General features: G+C 42.2%; 2 protein-coding genes across 11 annotated transcripts in view; both read right to left on the bottom strand.

Annotated features, from left to right (window-relative positions):
• Positions 1-20181, bottom strand: part of LOC108307041 (protocadherin alpha-2) — a 189773-nt gene that overhangs the window by 143208 nt on the left and 26384 nt on the right.
• The window catches only part of LOC108307044 (protocadherin alpha-C2), a 213663-nt gene that overhangs the window by 173435 nt on the left and 20047 nt on the right, over positions 1-20181 (bottom strand). Inside the window, exons 1-2 of one of the 10 annotated variants that reach the window (XM_017532194.2) lie at positions 11146-13645; positions 10139-10458 (exon numbers count right to left, since the gene is read on the bottom strand). The exons of 3 other annotated variants lie outside the window; for them this stretch is intronic. In XM_017532194.2, coding sequence (XP_017387683.1) covers positions 10349-10458; positions 11146-13507 — 2472 coding nt within the window. In that variant the 5' untranslated portion in view covers positions 13508-13645 and the 3' untranslated portion in view covers positions 10139-10348. Of the gene's footprint in view, positions 1-89; positions 486-4819; positions 7340-10138; positions 10459-11065; positions 13646-17416; positions 20140-20181 lie in introns of those variants that run through there. 6 more of the 10 variants (XM_037739875.1, XM_037739873.1, XM_037739871.1 and 3 more) reach the window with 6 other exon arrangements.

Below are 20181 nucleotides of genomic sequence, written 5' to 3'. Positions count from 1 at the left end.
AGGTGGATGCTGCACTCCGCGCTCCGCCCGCACAGCTCCTCGCGGTCGATCCGAGAATTCACAAACAAAATGCCATTCTGCAGATTTACCTCCAGTAGATCCCCGTGTGCTTTGGACGCCACCCGGAACAGGCGCGGCACCAGCTCCGCCAGCTCCAGCCCCAGGTCCTGCGCGATGCGGCCCACGAAGGTGCCGTGTTTGGCTTCCTCGTAGACGGAGTAGTGGAGCTGACCGCTCCCCACCTTCCAGGCTGTGAGGAGCAGAAGCGAGAGTAGTAGTCGCCAGGATCTCAGGTCTCCTCGCCAGTGATAAACCATGTTAAATAGCCGTTTCCTATCAGAAAATCTTATCTTAATATAAAGATGAACGATTATACTTTCCAGAGTCTTTTAATCCAATTCCGCTGCATCTGCCATTGTTCGGCCGTTAGACAGATGCTCTCAGAGGAACGACTTTGAACCTTGGCCAAACGGAACTTCTTGGTAGACGGCGACATCATGTGGCTTCAAAAGGTAAGGATTACATGAATTACTTCAGCAATATTTGGGTTCTTTTATGCACTTTATATTTCATCATGCTTTAATAGTAAATCCTTAACTTTATCTACTGCAGAGGCATTCATACCGTCCGGCTCCTTACATTAGTTTCAACTTGGATTTCTTTCTTCATAAGAAAAGGAGTTTCTTCCCAATGTTTTAAATATTGTATCAATTAATAATACATTTAAGTATGACCTGTATGTCATCGATATCAGAAATGTAAACTATCCTCCATAGTTTCGTGTGTAAGAAATGCGTTAATATTTACTTGGTCACCAGAAACATTGATGTATATCACTCTGAGGTGAGCATATAATTCTAACTTTTCTATATTTTATCTTCTTGTGGATTGTTAAATTTCTGCTTTTCTTTATTCAATAAATGTCAAATTACCTATACAGTTTTATTTACTAATGTAATAAAAATATGTGCATATTCTTTCGCTATTTCTCGATATCTCTATAGGTTGTTAAATTAAGCCTCTCTCTTAAAACATTTTCCTTTATGATTTCTCTGACTTGCCAAATTCTAGTAGTATTTCCACCATTGGCTTGTTTGTTAGTTCTTTGGCTTTCTTCTGCTCCAAAATGTGGATATTTTCCAGATATATGCCTTCATTCTTTTTCCCCAGTCTTTTAATTTAATGTTTCTATTTCCAGGGCTTCAAACTAGCCTGTTACTTGAAGTATTCTTAACTCCATATCTACAACCCTCATTTTCATTTCTACCTGACATTTTTACCTGTATACCCTAACATTGCCTAGAAAATGAGCTGACCAAAATTAAAAGAATATCTAATCAATAGTCACCCAAAACTCAAATAATTAAAAACTCACAATTTTTATAGCATGGCCATTCTCCACACTTACTCATATGTATTTTTATGACTTCTTCTTCCTTGCCTACCATACTCAAAGTTTGTATACATCCCATCTCTCCTTTCATGTGTGATAATTTTTGCCTTTATTAGTACAGCTTTTTCACTAGACTGCACTAAAATCTTCAGCAAGTTCATCTTTCTCTTGACCAATTGTCAAGACATTAAACTTCCATCTGGGAGATAGGCTATGTGACAATGAGCCAATCTCCTCAGTGCTAAGGTTAACCACTTTCCAATATGAGTCATATTTTATAGGAAAGATGTTGTCTCCTTCTTGGTACATTCTTTATTCAACGTTTTTCTTCTATTCCTTCATCTTTATCTGTCAAAATTCTGTTCATCTTTCAAAGTCCACCTCAAAAGTAAATTCCCCATGGATTCATCATGAATGCCTTCATCATAGGTGATTAAGAGCTCCTCTGAATTTCTACAAAATTGTTACCAAAAAAAGTAGGTAAAACAGGAACGGTGAATAAGGGCATTTTTTGTGAAATGATTTAAATTTTTCCTCACATTATTTACACAAAGACTATCTTCATAGTTGATTCTAAATAGTAGCAAACAATTTGTAAAGAAAACAGCATTACTCAATGTCTCAGGAGTTTGAGACCAGCCTGGGCAACATGGTAAGACTCCATCTCTACAAAAAAAAAAAAAAAATACAAAAATTAGCTGGGCATGGTTTTGTGTGCCTATAGTCCCAGCAACTTGGGAGGCTGCCATAGAAAGATCATTTGAACCCAGGGGACAGAGGTTGCAGTGAGCCCACATTGTGCCACTGCACTGCAGTCTGGGCTACAGAGTGAGACCCTGTCTCATTAATAACAACAACAATAATAATAATTGGTGAATACAGTTTGGGTGGCTAAGGAGGATCCCCTATCAACTTCAAATATTTCCCAAAATAAATAGGATATTTAAAACTTTCTTAATAATATGCTAGGAAGGTTTTAAATACATATATATGTAAGCATAAAAGGAAAATAACAAAGCAATAAAAACAGAATTACAATTACCATCTTGAAAGTCAAAGATATTTATAGATTTCTCCTCAAAAGTGAATATTCTTTCAACATGAGAAGCAAACTTGGTCTGCTTATGGTTGACATATTACTGCTCAATGGTAAATAATTCTATTGATTATCAAACAGGTTTTTGACTCTGTAGTGCCTCTACCCTTATTCACATTGAAAACAGTAACATAACATAAAATAATTTCCTGAAGCATATTAGAATATTACGAACAGTGAAAATCGACCATCAGTTCTGAGTTTTTATTTTACTTTATTTTATTTTTGAGGCAAGGTCTTGCTTTGTAACCTAGGCTGGAGTTCAGTGGCATGATAACTGCAGCTTGGACCTCCCTGGCTCAAGTGATCCTCCTACCTCAGCCTCCTGAGTGGCTGAAACTATAGACATGCATCATCATGCACAGCTAATTTTTTGTATTTTTTTCTAGAGACAGAGTCTCTACAAAAGATGCACAAGCTGGTCTCAAACTCCTAGACTCAGGCAATGCTCCTGCCTCAGCCTCCTGAAATGCTGGGATTAGAGGTGTGTGCCACCACACCCAGTTAACTATCACTTTTTTAACCAACCAAAGTATTTGTAAAAAATTTTAAGAGTCTGGATGATTCAGTTACTGTTTCATTAATGTCCATAATACAGAACTGGATGAATAAATTATGATGTATCTGTACAACAAAGTAAGATGCAAATACTTTTTAAAATAAAAAAACAAATCATCAAAAAGAAGTAAGCTCTAATGAAAAAATATGACACAAAACCCAATATACAATTTAGGCTGGAGGCTGTGGCTCATGCCTGTAATCCCAGCACTTTGGGAGGCCAAGGCAGGCAGATCACTTGAGCCTGAGTTTGAGACCTGCCAGGGCAACATGGTAAAACTCTGTCTTTACTAAAAATACAAAAAGAAATTAGCCTGGCATGTTGGCCAGTGTCTGTAATCTCAGCTACTTGGGAGACTGAGGCATGACGATAGCTTGAACCTGAGAGGCAGAGGCTGCAGTGAGCCAAGATCACACCACTGCACTCCAGCATTGGTGACAGAGTGAAACTATTCTCAAAAAAAAAAAAAATACATACATGTATATATGTACACGCATATATAATTTAAAGTGGAAAAACAAAAAATGCAGAAGGGTAGGTTTCTACTGTAATCACTTCTTTTTAAAAGGAAAAAATGGAAAGACAAAAGGCAGGCTGGGTGTGATTGCTCATGTCTGTAATCCCAACACTTTGGAAGGCCAAGGTAGGAGGATCGCTTAAAGCCAGGAGTTCAAGACCAGCCTGGGAAACAAGACTCCACCCCATCACTACAAAAATTAGCCAGGCACGATGACACACTGACAGTATTCCCAGCTACTCCAGAGGCTGAGGTGGGAGGATCCTGTGAGACCAGGATTTACAAGTTTCAGTGACCTATAATCCCGCCACTGCATTTCAGCATCCTAGATGATGAAGTGAGACCCTGTCTCAAAAAAAGAAAGGAAAGGGGAGGAGAGGAAGAAGGGGCAAATTCTAAAAATATATATATAGGCTATTTACAATTTGGCAATTGTAAATATATACATATATTTATAATTTGGCAATAATCTTAGAATATATTTTAAAAAACTAAAACTGCTTCAGAAATTCAGAAAGCTAAAGTGAATGGTTTGGGTTTGGAGGAGGCAAGATTTTTCTCTACGTATTAGATTTGACTCTTTGAAATTTTGAATGTGAATATATTTCTTATACCAACAAGGAACAAAATAAAAAATACTATTAACCTGCCATTTAAACTGTTTTTAAATTGTTCATATTAATTCATCATAAGTGTGGCAAATACATTTCAACAAAGTTAAAAAGAAATCAGTACTAAACAAATATGATAAAAAGAAGATAAATTGATGTAAAAGAAATTTTTTAAATTCAAGTTCTAGACTACAGATAGAGGCAAAATTTAACAGAGGATTTTGACACATGTATATTTTATAAAATGAGGAAAATACATAGAATAAATATTAAGTAAAATATATATTGAAATTTGTTTAGCATTTATACATATTGACTCTCAAAATATGGATATGTAAATATTTAATTGTGTAAATACGCTATAGAAGAAAGGTGAATCCATTGTTCCAGTTAACGAAGTCCTCCTCCAAAAATAGAGAGTAACGAACATAAACCATAGATTTTGATCTACAGTATTACATATCCCAAAACAAAAGGATATATTAAATGCAATTCCAAATAATTAGTGCAAACACAGTATAACACTAAAAAATAATTATATATAAAGCTATCAACTAAAAAAGAAATTATGAAAGAAAATTTAAGGAGACAAATTGAACAAATTATTTTTAAATTGTTGGAAACAAGATTATTTTTGACTCACATTGTCTGTAGAGGAGGGACCCTGAGGAAGGCTTGGACTGAAGGCCATGAGATCGGTCTTGTGTGGGGCCTCCCCAGAGCACACCCTCTGCCGCCTCTGCTGTGAGAATGACCAACTCCCCACCGCGCTGGAGCACACCAGAGTAGGCTTTACCAGACCACATGCGCCCTCGGAGGACGGCGCTGAGCACCGCAGCGCAGTGTACAGCAGCAGGGTAAGCACCAACAGACTGGACACGGCGCAGATGGCGATGATCAGGTACACGTTGACATCCACCAGTGTGGTCTCTGGGCCTGCAACGCCCACCGATGCCCGCGACGATGCCTTTGGCGCCTGGCCACTTTCCACCAGCGACACCAGCACAGTGGCCGTGGCTGTGAGCGAGGGCTCCCCGTGGTCCTTTACCAGCACCAGAAGGTGGTGGCGCGGTGCATCCGTCTCGTCTAGGGCTCGTGTCGTGCTGATCTCGCCAGTATATAGCCCCACACGGAACGGGATGCGCGTGCCGGCCGCCACCGGTTGCAATTCGAACGAAAGCCACGCGTTGTAGCCTGAGTCAGCATCAACTGCGCGTACCTTCGCCACCACATGACCGGTGCCCACAGACCGCGGCACGAGCTCGCTCACAGCGCCACCAGTGCCACCCACTCGAGGCGCCAGCAGCGCCGGCGCGTTGTCGTTCTCATCCAGTACGAACACCTGCAGTGTCACGTTGCTGCTCAGAGGCGGCACCCCCGCGTCGCGCGCGCTCACCTGGAATTGCAGCAGCTCCAGCTCCTCGTGGTCCAGCGGTTGCAGCGCGTACACCTTGCCGCTCTCCGCGTGCACCGACACGTAGCTCGACAGCGCGCGATCGCCCACCCTCCGCTCCACCAGCGAGTAGGACACTAGCGCGTTCTCCTGCGCGTCCGCGTCCTTCGCCGACACCGTGAAGATGTGGCAGCCCGGCGGGTTGTTCTCCTTCACGAAAACCGTGTACTCGGGCTGAGCGAACGTCGGCGCGTTGTCGTTCACGTCGGCCACCTCCACAGACACGCTGGCCGTGGCCCACAGCGAAGGGGAGCCCCCGTCCCGCGCGGTCACCACCAGCTCATAGGCTGACACGCTTTCCCGGTCCAGGGCACTGTCCAGCACCAATGAGTAGTAATTCTTGAAGGTGGACACCAGCTTGAAGGGGACGTGGGGCGTCAGGGAGCAGGTGACCTGTCCGTTTACTCCAAAATCTTGGTCAAACACGCTAATCAATGTGATGACTGTACCTGGCTGGGCGTCCTCTGAGATAGGGAGAGACAGGGAAGTAAGAGTCAACTGTGGAGCATTGTCATTAACATCCATAACTTCCACAAGAACTGTGCAATGACCAGCTAGTGGTGGAAAACCTTTATCGACAGCCTCTACTGGGATCTTGTGTGCTCTACTTTCTTCAAAATCCATATGTCCTATCACTGTGATTGCCCCACTTACGGGGTCCATGTGGAACTTGGATTTTATATCTGGTGAAACATCACTCGAGAAGGAGTAAATAATATCCCCATTCAAGCCTTCGTCTAAATCTGAGGCATTGGGGTTAATCACCAGCGTTCCAACAGAAACGTTTTCTGGTAATTTCACCGTATAGAGGGTTCTGTCGAACACTGGGGCATTGTCATTGACGTCCAGTACTGTGACGAGTAACTGAACGGTGCCAGTCAGTTCAGGCTTGCCTCCATCGGTGGCCGTAAGCAATAAATGAAGCTCCGGAGTTTCTTCTCTGTCTAGAGGTTTCCGTAATACAAGTCCAAGAGGTTTTACCTGCTGGTTGCTGGTTGGCACGTCCAGAGAGAAATATTCATTGGGGCTCAGTCTGTAAGAGAGCAGGGCGTTCTCCCCGATATCTGCGTCGGACGCGCCCTCTAGTGGAAACCGAGAGTCAATCGGCCTGGATTCCGCGATGATCAGATTCTTTTGTGTCGCTGGGAACAAGGGCGGGTTGTCGTTAATGTCCTTCACCTCCACGTCCACATGGAAAACCTGCAGTGGCCTGTCCACGATCACCTCCAGGTGGATGCTGCACTCCGCGCTCCGCCCGCACAGCTCCTCGCGGTCGATCCGAGAATTCACAAACAAAATGCCATTCTGCAGATTTACCTCCAGAAGGTCCCCACGGAATTTGCGCACCACCCGGAACAGGCGCGGCACCAGCTCCGCCAGCTCCAGCCCAAGGTCCTGCGCGATGCGGCCCACGAAGGTGCCGTGTTTAGCCTCCTCGGGAACCGAGTAGTGGAGCTGACCTCTTCCCGCCTCCCAAGCTGCTAGAATTATAACAAACAGCAGTAGATGTCGGCCCCCTGGGTCGTATCCACTCCGGAACACCATTTCAAATTCCTGGCGTTTTTTTCTAGCCAGCAAAGCTTGCCTGCGAATTTATAGGAATGCTTTTATCTCTTCATTTCAATCTCGATGTGTGGCCATTGTTGTGCATCCAAAGAGTGAAAGAGAGTGGAGCGTCCTTCCAGTGCGAAAAGGAATGACTTCCTTTTGTTTATTACGAAAGAATTTGCGGTAAAGAGCGACATCATGTGGCCCAAACAGTAAGTAAGAATTACAAACTATTAATCGGATGAAAAGTTTTATTTCAAACTCTAAATTTTTTTCTTCATTGTTGTTAAAGGTTAAAATAGCATTTTGCATGCTTGTCAGAGGCATTCTTAGGTGACCGATGATTTTTTAATATTTAGTGTGACCATAACTGTAGCTTCCTCACGCCTTAAACTTTTATTTCATACAGTTTTAAATAAAGGTAGAAACCCAGGTGACAAAATGAATCTAAACAACCGCAAGTTTAAATTCATTTGGTCTAGATCCCAGGAAACTTCATATTCTTGATTCAATGTCCCTTGTAAAGAACAATCCTGTACTTTTGCGGACCCAGGATCTCAAGAACCTACTGATTGATGAAAGGGAAACTTAGAAAGGGGTGTGTGTGTGTGTGTGTGTGTGTGTTCTTTAACTATCCAGATGCTTTTCTTGGGAAAACAAAACAAGCGAAGTTTTGGAGGAATCTTTGAAGGGGAAGAATTTGTATCATGTGAACTTTTTGAGGAGGAAGTATTCTGAATTTTTCACTATAGCAGAATCTATATATATGTTGTTTTAGGAGTTCATGATTTTATATTTGTTTCCTCATTCTATCCTTTTGAACACTTGCGTGTTATGAATACAAGCCTGTTTTTACCATTTCAAATATGATTTATATTATTTCTTTTATAATATGTTTATTTTATTAGATAAATTTCAGTGCTCACCCATCATACATAGAGCAGCCCTTTGATCAAGTCTTGAGGTATTTCATCCTTTTTGGATCTACTTTACAGCGTTAGTTTTCTTGAATGTTTTACTCCAATGTTCCCAATGGCATGTAAAATAATTATGTTTGTATTCAGATGCTGTCCTAAATACGTTTTTATAATTGCTGCTCTCCTGGAGTATTGCAGTATCTTCTTATTTTGTAACTTGTCCATTCTAATTTCTTTAATCCTTGTAGTCGCGTCCCTGAAACACTTTTTATTCCTATTGCTTCACACTTTTTGACAGCCTTCAAATGACTTTTAAAAAGTGTCAAAATTACTTGTCTAGTACTCAAGGTTACCTTAAAGGTTTTTCTCATATGGTCTTGCTTTGCCTCACACTCTGTTTTATAGGAACCATGTGCTTTACCCAAAGTGGACTATTTCTTATTTCTAGGTACATTTGGAATTTTCTGTGTACTCATTTACTTAAATTACTCTCTTCTCAAGAATACCGATTAGTCTCCATCTTCTCCCAGGGAAAACTCTTTCTGTTTTACAACCAGTAAAACATCATCGCTCTTCACAGGCTCATTCAACAAGGGGAAAAGGCCAAGATTTTTTTTAAATTCCAGTCACTCTGTGATGTGCCTTTCTAGCACCTCTCACAATATTCTTCCTTTTACTATCATCGTATTTATGTAGGATACTTATCTTTATTTATCTATTAAATTTGACACCAAGGACTGGGTCTTGTTAATTCAATGGTTCTTACCAGGCACAGTGTGATACTCTTAGAGACCCTCCTAGAAATTTTTTTTAAAAATTTACTCACTAGCAATGCTATAGTTCTCTACTTCCTAAGAAAGTACGCTGTTTTGAGGTTGTTAGATATCATTATCTACACAAATGGTGCTCTTTAGTATAATCATAGACAATTTTGCCACTCTTAAGTATGTAGAGGAAGTTTTATTTTTAATTTTAGTGTAATATTAATTATAATGCTTAAAGATTATCATGTACTTCTTTTAAAAAAACACACAAAACACTACCAATGGTTTCTGCCATTTCAAGAATGGAAAATGCACACATTAGGGAATACAAACTGTAACTCAGTCCTCTAATGGCCCTTGAGCAACTTTTAATGTAGAAAAATACACCATTCAAGCTTAATGTAGTCTAATATTTCCTGGGAATATGAACAACACAAAAAGTTAAAACCACCTTCAGGAAATCACAGAGGACTCAGCAAGTTAAATGTCTTTTGAATCCATAAAACTTTTCCACTGTTCAAGTCTTAATTCAATTTTCAAATTTGAATCACTCATTTTAAATTACTTTTAATGTAGAACATGGAATTCAAAATGTTAGCGACATCTTGGATTAATTTGATAATTATGGACTCACTATGAATAACAAAAACTTATCTTTACATAAAATAAAAACAATGTGGAATCCATGAGAGTTTTCTAATATAAAATGACATAAAGTTTTTCTTTTCCTCTTCAGAAAACTAGCAGCAAATTTTATTAAGCACTTACTAGTTGGCAATCATGGCTATAAGCACCTTACAATATCAACTTACTAAAACTTTATGACAATTCTATCATTGAAACTATTGTTTATCATTCCAACTTTATAGAAGAAACTAAAATGGAACATGAAACAATCCATCCACAAAACAAAATTGGTACTGGTGGAATTTAGGCAAGGAAGGATAGCACCAAAACTCACAATCACTACTTTTTGCTGCTTTTCATTTAAAGAAATAATGAATAGCCAGAAATTGTGGCTCACACCTATAATCCTAGTACTTTGGGAGGCCAAGGCAGGAAAATCCCCAGCACTCAGGAGTTTGAAGCCAACCTGGGCAACATGGAGAAACCCCATCTCTCCAAAAAGGGGGTGTGCATGGTGGTGCTCGAGTGTAGTCCCAGCTACTCTGGAGGCTGAGGTGGAAAAATTGTTTGAGCCCAAGAATTCGAGGATGCAGTGAGTCATTATTGCACCACTGCACTCCAGTCTGGGTGAAAGAGCAAAACCCTGTCACACACACACACACACACAAAATAGTGAGTAGTTTACTGTACAGAAACAATGAAAACATTAACACAAAAAATAGATTTAGACTCCATGAAGAGAAGCCCATCAAATGAAATTTGATCAGAAATAAGAGAGCTGCAATGCCAGAGGAATGCAGTTTTCATATAAATTTACTTGATAACAAAGTCCAAATTCTCTTGAATCACTATTTTCCCAGTATTTAGATTGGTAGTAAACAAATGAATAACCATAAGTCAAATAGATTTATTAAAGAGTTCGAAATCTCCCTATTCACTTCTTCATCCCAATCAGAAGTATTCAGGCTAAAAACTATTGGTTTTGTCCTTTATTCCTCAATAGTTTAAAAGAGGGACAATAAATAAACACTATTGTCTCCTGGAATCACGAATCTAAAAAGGGAACCACAGATAAACATATATGATGATTAGAGTTCTTACACAAAATGGACAAAATCAAAGTGTTAGCTTAATAAAAGTCTCAGCAGAAAAAAACATTGAAACGGAAAGTGTAATGACAAGTGATACAGTGGTGCTCAAATTTCAATATATTATCAAAAAAAAAGAGTATATGTGAAAAAATTATCCTAAAGCTCAAAGGCAAACAAATGAAAATCCTATATAATTAATCAGAAAAAATACTACTATGAATCTGAATTAAAATGTAACAGAAAAGGATGTATCCAAGAATATATTTTGAGTTTGAAGACAAAAATTCTGAGGGGCAGATTGTAGACAGCAATCGCTAATTCCACTTAAATTATGAATATTAGAGAAGCAAAGAGATTATAATAAAAAACAGAATGACATGAAAACGTGAATATTGTAAAATTAATTAAAAATTAAAAACAGAAATATGAGGAAAGCAATTATAAAATTTAAATTAAAAAATTAACTGTTAATTATGAAAATTCACTTACTTTGGCATCATGCTCTTCATTTAATTCCTGATTCTCCGCCCTTAAATCCTGATTCTCCGTCCTACCCATCACAATAGGACAAGGTGAAAGGCTGGGGCTGAAGGCCATGAGATCCATCTTAGGTGGGCCCTCTCCAGAGCACACCCTCTGCCGCCTCTGCTGCGAGTACGACCAGCTCCCCACCGCGCTGGAGCACACTAGCGTGGGCTTGCCCACTACACATACGCCCTCGGTGGGCGGCGATGAGAACCGCAGCACGGTGTACAGCACTAGCGTGAGCACCAACAGGCTGGATACTGCGCAGATGGCAATGATCAGGTACACGTTGACATCCACCAGTGCCGCCTCCGGGCCCGTGGCGCTCACCGACGCCCGCGATGACGCCTTTGGAGCCTGGCCACTATCCACCAGCGACACTAGCACCGTGGCCGTGACCGTCAGCGCCGGTTCACCGTGATCCTTCACCAGTACCAGCAGGCGGTGGTGCTGAGAGTCCGCCTCATCCAGGACACGAGTCGTGCTGATCTCGCCCGTGTACAGCCCCACGCGAAACGGGATGCGCGCGCTGCTTGCCGCTGGCTGCAGCTCATACGAAAGCCACGCATTGTAGCCGGAGTCCGCGTCCACTGCGCGCACCTTCGCCACCACATGACCCGCACCCACCGGTCGCGGCACCAGCTCGCTGACTGCGCCGCTGGTGCCACCCACTCGAGGCGCCAGCAGCGCCGGCGCGTTGTCGTTCTCGTCCAGCACGAACACCTGCAGCTTCACGTTGCTGCCCAGAGGCGGCACGCCCGCGTCATGCGCGCTCACCTGGAACTGCAACAGCTCCAGCTCCTCGTGGTCCAGCGGCTGCAGCACGTACACCTTGCCGCTCTCCGCGTGCACCGACACGTAGCTCGACAGCGCGCGCTCGCCCACCCGCCGCTCCACCAGCGAGTAGGACACCAGCGCGTTCTCCTGTGCGTCCGCGTCCTGAGCCGACACAGTGAAGATGTGGCAGCCCGGCGGGTTGTTCTCTTTCACGAACACCGTGTACTCGGGCTGCGCGAACACCGGCGCGTTGTCATTCACGTCGGCCACCTCCACGAACACGCTGGCCGTGGCCCACAGTGAAGGGGAGCCCCTGTCCCGCGCGGTCACCACTAGTTCATAGGCTGACACGCTCTCGCGGTCCAGGGCGCTGTCCAGCAACAACGAGTAGTAATTCTTGAAGGTGGACACCAGCTTGAAGGGGACGTGGGGCGTCAGGGAGCAGGTCACCTGCCCGTTGGCACCTGAATCGAGGTCGTTTACGCTTATTAGGGCGATGACAGTACCAAATTGAGCGTCTTCACGTACCGGCAAGGATAAGGAAGTCAGTGCTATCTCAGGGATGTTATCATTTTTATCCAAAACTCTCACTAAAACGGTGCAATGACCCGCCATGGGAGGGTGGCCTTTGTCTGTAGCGTCAATGCGAATTTTGTATAAATTTACTTGTTCAAAATCCAAATTACCCCGAATCACTATTTCTCCCGTATTTGGATCTATGCTAAACTGGTCAACAACCATGGTTGGAACAAGGCTATTAAAAGAGTATGAAATTGCCGCATTCTCTCCTTCATCCCGATCAGAAGCATTCAGTCTGATAACTGTCGTTCCGTTGTCTGAGTTTTCGAATATTCTCACTTCGTATTCAGACTGTTCGAAAGTGGGAGCATTATCATTCACGTCCAGCACTGTGACCAGCAGCTGAACTGTGCCTGTGAGCTCAGGTTTACCCCCATCTGTGGCTGTCAGAAACAAGTTGTGTGCAGGAGCGTCCTCTCTGTCCAAAGATTTCCTTAATATGAGCCCAATTTGTTTATTGTCATCACTGTTTATTTTCACATCTAGCCCGAAGTACTCGCTGAAACTGAGTTTATAGGTTAAGATAGAATTTGAGCCAACATCTGCATCTGACGCGCCCTCCAGTGGAAACAGAGAATCTGGCAGCCTAGATTCATAAATCAGCACTCTTTGTTCCTCTACCGGGAACAAGGGCGCGTTGTCGTTAATGTCCTTCACCTCCACGTCCACATGGAAAACCTGCAGCGGCCTGTCCACGATCACCTCCAGGTGGATGCTGCACTCCGCGCTCCGCCCGCACAGCTCCTCGCGGTCGATCCGAGAATTCACAAACAAAATGCCATTCTGCAGATTTACCTCCAGAAGGTCCCCGCGGTCTTTGGATGCCACCCGGAACAGGCGCGGCACCAGCTCCGCCAGCTCCAGCCCCAGGTCCTGAGCGATGCGGCCAACGAAGGTGCCGTGTTTGGCCTCCTCGGAGACAGAGTAGTGGAGCTGACCGCTCCCCACCTTCCAAGCTGCGAGGAGCAGAAGCGGGAGGAGCAGACATTGCTTTCCCAATCTGTCGTCCGGAGTAAACACCATGTCAAATACCTCTTGTTTTATCTCCATTAGAAGATCTTTCGCATAAAGATAAAACACTGTATGTTCCCAAATTCATTAATCCATTTCTTCTGCTTCCGCCATTATTCAACAGTCAGGGAATGATGCAGTAATAGAAGAAATTTGAATGTTGGCTAGCTATAACTTCGTGGTAGACAGCGACATCATGCGGCTCCAAAAGGTAAGAAATTAATTCACATAGCGCTATACTGTATATTTTTTAAACTGTATCTTCTTTTCTCTACTTTGATAGTAAATCTTCCTCATGTTTTTGATTTGCACAGTGTTATCCCGACTTCTTTTATTAATTTAGAATAATTGATTTAATTATTCACAGCTAACCAACTTTTCTACCAATATTTGCGACATTAGTATTAACCAGTTTAACAAATTTAAGTGTTAACAGAATTGCTCTTGGAAATCGGAAATGTGAACTATCCTACACACTTTGGTAGAAAAGAAACTTGTCCACATATGTATGCCATAGGACATGCTATTATATATTGCTCTGGGGAAAAATGTAACTTAAAATTTTCAAATTTTGGTTGAATTTTTAAAGCCTTATAGATTATTGAAGTCCATGCATCCTTTGTTCAATAAACATCAGATGCTCTTAAGGTTCTTTTATGTAATGATGGAAGATAAAATTCTAGAGCATATTCTTTATCACATTTAATTATATGCCACTTACATTAGGACTCTTGCTTAAAATACTTTCTTTTCATACACTTCGACACTTCAAATTGTACTGGAATTACTACCCATTGTCCTTTGCTGTTTTTGATTCTTCAGCTGTCCTTAAATGGTCTCATTCTTTTCTCTCAACTTCAGCCCTGTCCTATATCCTTTCCTTTAACTGTTCTCATTTGCTTCCAAGTTTCAAATAAGACTTTTGTTGAGGTATTTCCAAATCCATATCTTCATCCCTTCTTTCTATGTTTCTAATTGTCACTTTCACCTATACATGCTGACTCTTAGAAAACAATTTGTTAAGTATCAAAGCATGACCAATTATTATTATTTTTAATGAATAAGAGGTTCTTATGTTGCCCAGGCTGGCCTCGAACACAGTCGCACCTCTTCAAGTGCCAGGACAACTGGCCTGAGCCACCATGGCTCCCAGCATGATGAATTATTAATAATCCCCAAATTCAAATTTTTTAATTCATATTTTTGATGACATCAGCATTTCCCATGTCACATATATTACTTTTTAAATTACTCCTTTTTTGGACTTGCCTTATTCCACATCCACCTAAATCCATCTGTCTTTCACATACTATCATATTTATCTTTATGTATACAGTTTTCATTGAATTTTACTAAACCTAGAAATTCCAAGACATTTGAGAAACTTCTAGTAACCTAATATATAATCACATATTAAGTGATCAATTTTTGAAGGTTATTTTCAATTACTCTCCAATGTGACTGTTTTTTTTCTGACAATATACACCACTTGTCCTTCCTCTTTCCCAATACTGTGTTTGTTTTAGCTGGGTTTTTTAACTACATCTACATTTACCTGCAAAAATGTTATCCTCATGTAAAAGTCAAGGCCAAATATCAAATCAACTCCACCCTTAATTTATCCTTAATGTTATCCACTGGAAGTGATTAAACCCCTCCTTGAAAGGAGAAAATTAGGGTCACCAATAAGACTTTTCAATGACATGATCATCTTCACCTCCCTCCAAAATTCTGAAATACCGTAAAATGCCTCACAGACAATTGTAACACAAAACCTTTACTTCCATGTGAAATTTTGTCTTAAAATAATTAACCTGGATCTATTTAGTAGTTCCTCATCACTGACTTTCTATTGCAGTTATTTTGGGCAAAGAGTTCAATTTCCTAACCAGTCACAACCCCTAAAACAAGGAGGTCCCTATAAAAAAAGATAAGCTGCACAAAATACCCAAAGACTTGATATATAAAGACATATGTAGTTTATATCTCAAAATAACCTAACTTGATTTTTAAAATGTTGACCATTGTTACCTATAGATTTACAGGGTGACAAGAACTGTTTCTCAATTTCTAGGATTTCCTCAAAGTAACTAAGGACATAAGGAATATATAAATAGTATGATAGATGGGTACTTATAGAATTACATGCATATGATAATAAAAGAGACAGGCAAAGCAATAGAAATAGGGAATTCACATTTTATCATGTGAAATGTGGACTATTTTTACCTGTAAACCCACAATCCCCCCCCCAACCCAGAGTAGAAAAATGGTTCTCATTATTTCAGATGGAGAGGACACTTTGTCTAGAGTATTCTCAAACATACAGCTTTAATAAACAACCCTTTGTAAGCAACAGACTCAAGAGGGGAGTTTGTATCGTGGTATATTTATGTTTTTAATCTGAAAATGAAAAGTAACAACAAGCAGTAAAATTTTTCAACCAAAATATAGTAGAATTTGCACAACTGAGGGGGTTCACAAGTACTCCTTATCAATATAGTAATTTAGGACAGGCGCGGTGGCTCACACCTGTAATCCCAGTACTTTTGGAGGCTGAAGCGGGTGGATCACCTAAGATAAGGAGTTCAAGACCAACATGGTGAAACCCCATCTCTAGTAAATACAAAAAATTAGCCAGACATGGTGGCTCGTGCCTGTAATCCCAGCTACTTAGGAGGATAAGGCAGGAGAATCACTTGAAATCGGAAGGCTGAGGTTGCGGTGAGCCGAGATTGCACCATTGCCCTCCAGTTTGGGCAACAAGAGCAAAACTCCATCTCAAAATCATTATATACATATTTTTCAATTTATAAATTATATACATATATATATATATATAATTTATAAATTGAAAAATATGCAAGTTTCAAGAAAATTAAATCATTGCTCCACTAAATGTTAATGTTAAGATGAGGGAAAAATAAGCATTCATCTATCTCAGTAATGGTACCTCATGATCATCAAGATATATTAGTAAGTGAAAAAAGCAAGATTAAAACTAATACTCATATGTTTTTTAAAGGGGTAAGGAAGTTTATTTGTATATAAAGGATCTCTCTAGTAGCATACCCAAGAATGTTTTGGCTTCATTAAGAAGGTGAGAGGGACAATTTAACTGTATTCTTTTGCACTTCTAAAACAGTAAACTATATATATGTGTTTCCTATTCAAAAAATGAAAACATTAAATTTTTGAATTGCAATTATCAAATTCATCATGGATACACAAGGTGAACTGCTTAGGCAAAGTTGAAATAAACCATATACTGCAAAAATATAACCGAAAAAAGAAACTAAATTAGTTTAATAAAAATAGTTAATTTAAATTCAACAGAAACAAAAGGCAAAATTAGAAGAGTAGTGTTAAAATGTTTTTATAGACCCAGGTGCTCTGGCTCAATTCTGTAATTTTAGTACTTTGGGAGGCTGAGATGGCAGGATGGCTTGAGACTAGAAGTTCAAGAACAGCCTGGGCAAAGTAGCAAGAAAACTTTAGTTAGCATGTGCATGTAGTCCAGCTAGCTACTTGGGAGCCTGAGACGGGAGGATCACTTGAGCTCAGAATTTTCAGGCTTCAGTGAGCTATGGTCAGGCCACTGCTGTCTGAGCAACAAAAGGTCTCTAAAAAATAATAAACTGAGACTTTGAGAATGACTCCAACTATGTCTTATAATTATTTTCCTACATATTTAGAGATTCAAAGTTCAAATGCTAATATAAAATATAATTTTTAAAATACTTAATATCACAGAAAGCTGACGAATCTGTTGCCCCAACAGAAAAGCCTCATAAAAGCATATAGTACACGAATTAGCACAATAATTATATACTACAATATTTATGTACTAAGGCATAATTTTTAAAAAACAAAAGAAAGTGTGGGAATGTGATATTTAATATTTAAAAATTGGGAAGGAAAGTGGGATGTTAATATTAGAAAACTCACGGTTTCTGTAGAGGTGGGATCCTGAGGAAGGCTTGGACTGAAGGCCATGAGGTCAGTCTTGGGTGGGTCTTCCCCAGAGCACACCCTCTGCCTCCTCTGCTGCGAGTACGACCAGCTCCCCACCGCACTGGAGCACACCAGCGTGGGCCTGTCCCGCGTACACACGACCTCAGTGGGTGGCGCCGAGCACCGCAATGCGATGTACAGCAGCAGCGTGAGTACCAGCAGGCTGGTCACCGCGCAGATGGCGATGATCAGATACACGTTGACATCCACCAGCGCAGCCTCGGGACCCACAGCTCCCTCGGACGCCCGTGACGAGGTCTTCTGTGCCTGGCCACTTTCCACTAGCGACACCAGCACTGTGGCTGTGGCTGTCAGTGCAGGCTCTCCATGGTCCTTCACCAGCACCAGAAGGTGGTGGCGAGGTGCTTCAGTCTCATCCAGAGGACGTGCTGTGCTGATCTCGCCCGTGTACAGCCCCACGCGGAACGGGATCCGCGCACTGCCAGACTGGGGCTGCAGCTCATACGAAAGCCACGCGTTGTAGCCTGAGTCGGGGTCCACCGCGCGCACCTTCGCCACCACGTGGCCCGCACCCACTGACCGCGGTACCAGCTCGCTCACTGCGCCGCCAATGCCACCCACCCGAGGCGCCAGCACTGCCGGCGCGTTATCATTCTCGTCCAGTACGAACACCTGCAGCGTCACGTTGCTGCCCAGAGGCGGCACGCCCGCGTCATGCGCGCTCACCTGGAACTGCAGCAGCTCCAGCTCCTCGTGGTCCAGCGGCTGCAGCGCGTACACCTTGCCGCTCTCCGCGTGCACCGACACGTAGCTCGACAGCGCGCGATCGCCCACCCGCCGCTCCACCAGCGAGTAGGACACCAGTGCGTTCTCCTGCGCGTCCGCGTCCCGCGCGGACACAGTGAAGATGTGGCAGCCCGGCGGGTTGTTCTCCTTCACGAACACAGTGTACTCGGGCTGCGCGAACGCTGGCGCGTTGTCGTTCACGTCGGCCACCTCCACGGACACGCTGGCAGTGGCCCACAGCGAAGGCGAGCCCCCGTCTCGCGCGGTCACCACCAGCTCATAGGCCGACACGCTCTCGCGGTCCAGGGCGCTGTCCAGCACCAACGAGTAGTAATTCTTGTAGGTGGATACCAGTTTGAAGGGGACGTGGGGCATTAGGGAGCAGGTCACCTGCCCGTTGGCACCTGAGTCACGGTCAGACACGGTGACAAGAGCAATGACCGTGCTGAGTGGAGCGTCCTCTTTGACAGGCAGGAAAAGGGATGTTATGGCCATCTCTGGGGTATTATCATTCACATCCAGGAGTTTCACTACTACTTTACAGTGTCCTGTTAATGGAAATGTACTTTTATCCATGGCATCAATATTAATTTCATATGAGTTACAGTCTTCATAATCCAGTTCCTCCTTAACTTTTATTTCACCAGTATTGGAATTAATTATAAATTTAGACTTTACATCGTCAAGAACAAGATTACTAAAGAAATACACTATTTCCTTATTGATGCCCTCATCTGCATCTGAGGCGTTCAGCTTAATAACTAATGTCCCACTTGGTGCATTTTCCAACAATCTGACATTATAAATGGATTTATCAAATTCCGGGGCGTTATCATTCGCATCCAATACGTTGATCAACAACTGAACTGTACCTGTTAGTTCAGGTTTTCCTCCATCAGTTGCAATCACTAATAAACGATGTTCTTGTGTTTCTTCTCTATCTAAAGATTTCCTCAAAACTAGCTCTAAAAAGTTCGTTTCTTCTTCATTTGTTTTAACATCTAAGTCAAAATATTCGTTAGGATTTAACCTGTATCTCAATTGTGCATTTGCTCCGATATCCAAATCCGACGCGCCCTCTACCGGAAACCGCGAACCTGGCATTCTTGACTCTAAAATGAATAGTCTTTGTTCTTGTCTGGAGAACCTGGGCGGATTGTCATTAATGTCCTTTACTTCCACGTCCACATGGAAAACCTGCAGCGGCCTGTCCACGATCACCTCCAGGTGGATGCTGCACTCCGCGCTCCGCCCGCACAGCTTCTCGCGGTCGATCCGAGAATTTACAAACAAAATGCCATTCTGCAGATTTACCTCCAGAAGGTCCCCGTGTGTCTTGGACGCCACCCGGAACAGGCGCGGCACCAGCTCCGCCAGCTCCAGCCCCAGGTCCTGAGCGATGCGGCCAACGAAGGTGCCGTGTTTGGCTTCCTCCGGGATCGAGTAATGGAGCTGGCCGCTCGCTGCCTTCCAGTAGGCGAGAAGCCAGAGCAGCAGGAGCGGGGATCCCAGACTTCCTCTCCGGGAATATAACATTGCAATCTCGTTCCAATTATCAGCTCTCTATCGCATCACCACACAATGTATTTTGTAAATTTAATTCCCAATTAACTATATATTTTTTATGTTCTCACCTTTTTGAGCTTCTTGGTTGAGCCAAATGGAAGGTCCTTTTCCTTTCTGTCTAAGGAAAATGTACTCACTGTATTCCTGTGAGGTTGGGAAGGGAGAAAAACCTTGCGGTGTCCAGCGACATCATGTGGATGAAAGGGTAAGTGTTTTACTTTGTTTTGCTTTATTTAGCTTATACTCGTCAAATATTTCTCAAATATTCTCACTTTCATAGATATGATTCTTATCATTCTTTAAATCACTTATCTCTAACCAAAATATATCATTAAAAGCTATCTTAAAATGTGTCAATATAAAAATACCATTAAAATATTACAGAA

Source organism: Cebus imitator, unplaced genomic scaffold, assembly GCF_001604975.1.
Source record: "Cebus imitator isolate Cc_AM_T3 unplaced genomic scaffold, Cebus_imitator-1.0 Scaffold76, whole genome shotgun sequence".
In the NCBI taxonomy this organism is placed as follows: Eukaryota; Metazoa; Chordata; class Mammalia; order Primates; family Cebidae; genus Cebus; species Cebus imitator.
Note: the sequence above shows the minus strand (reverse complement) of the source record. Positions and strands in the feature narration are given on the sequence as shown.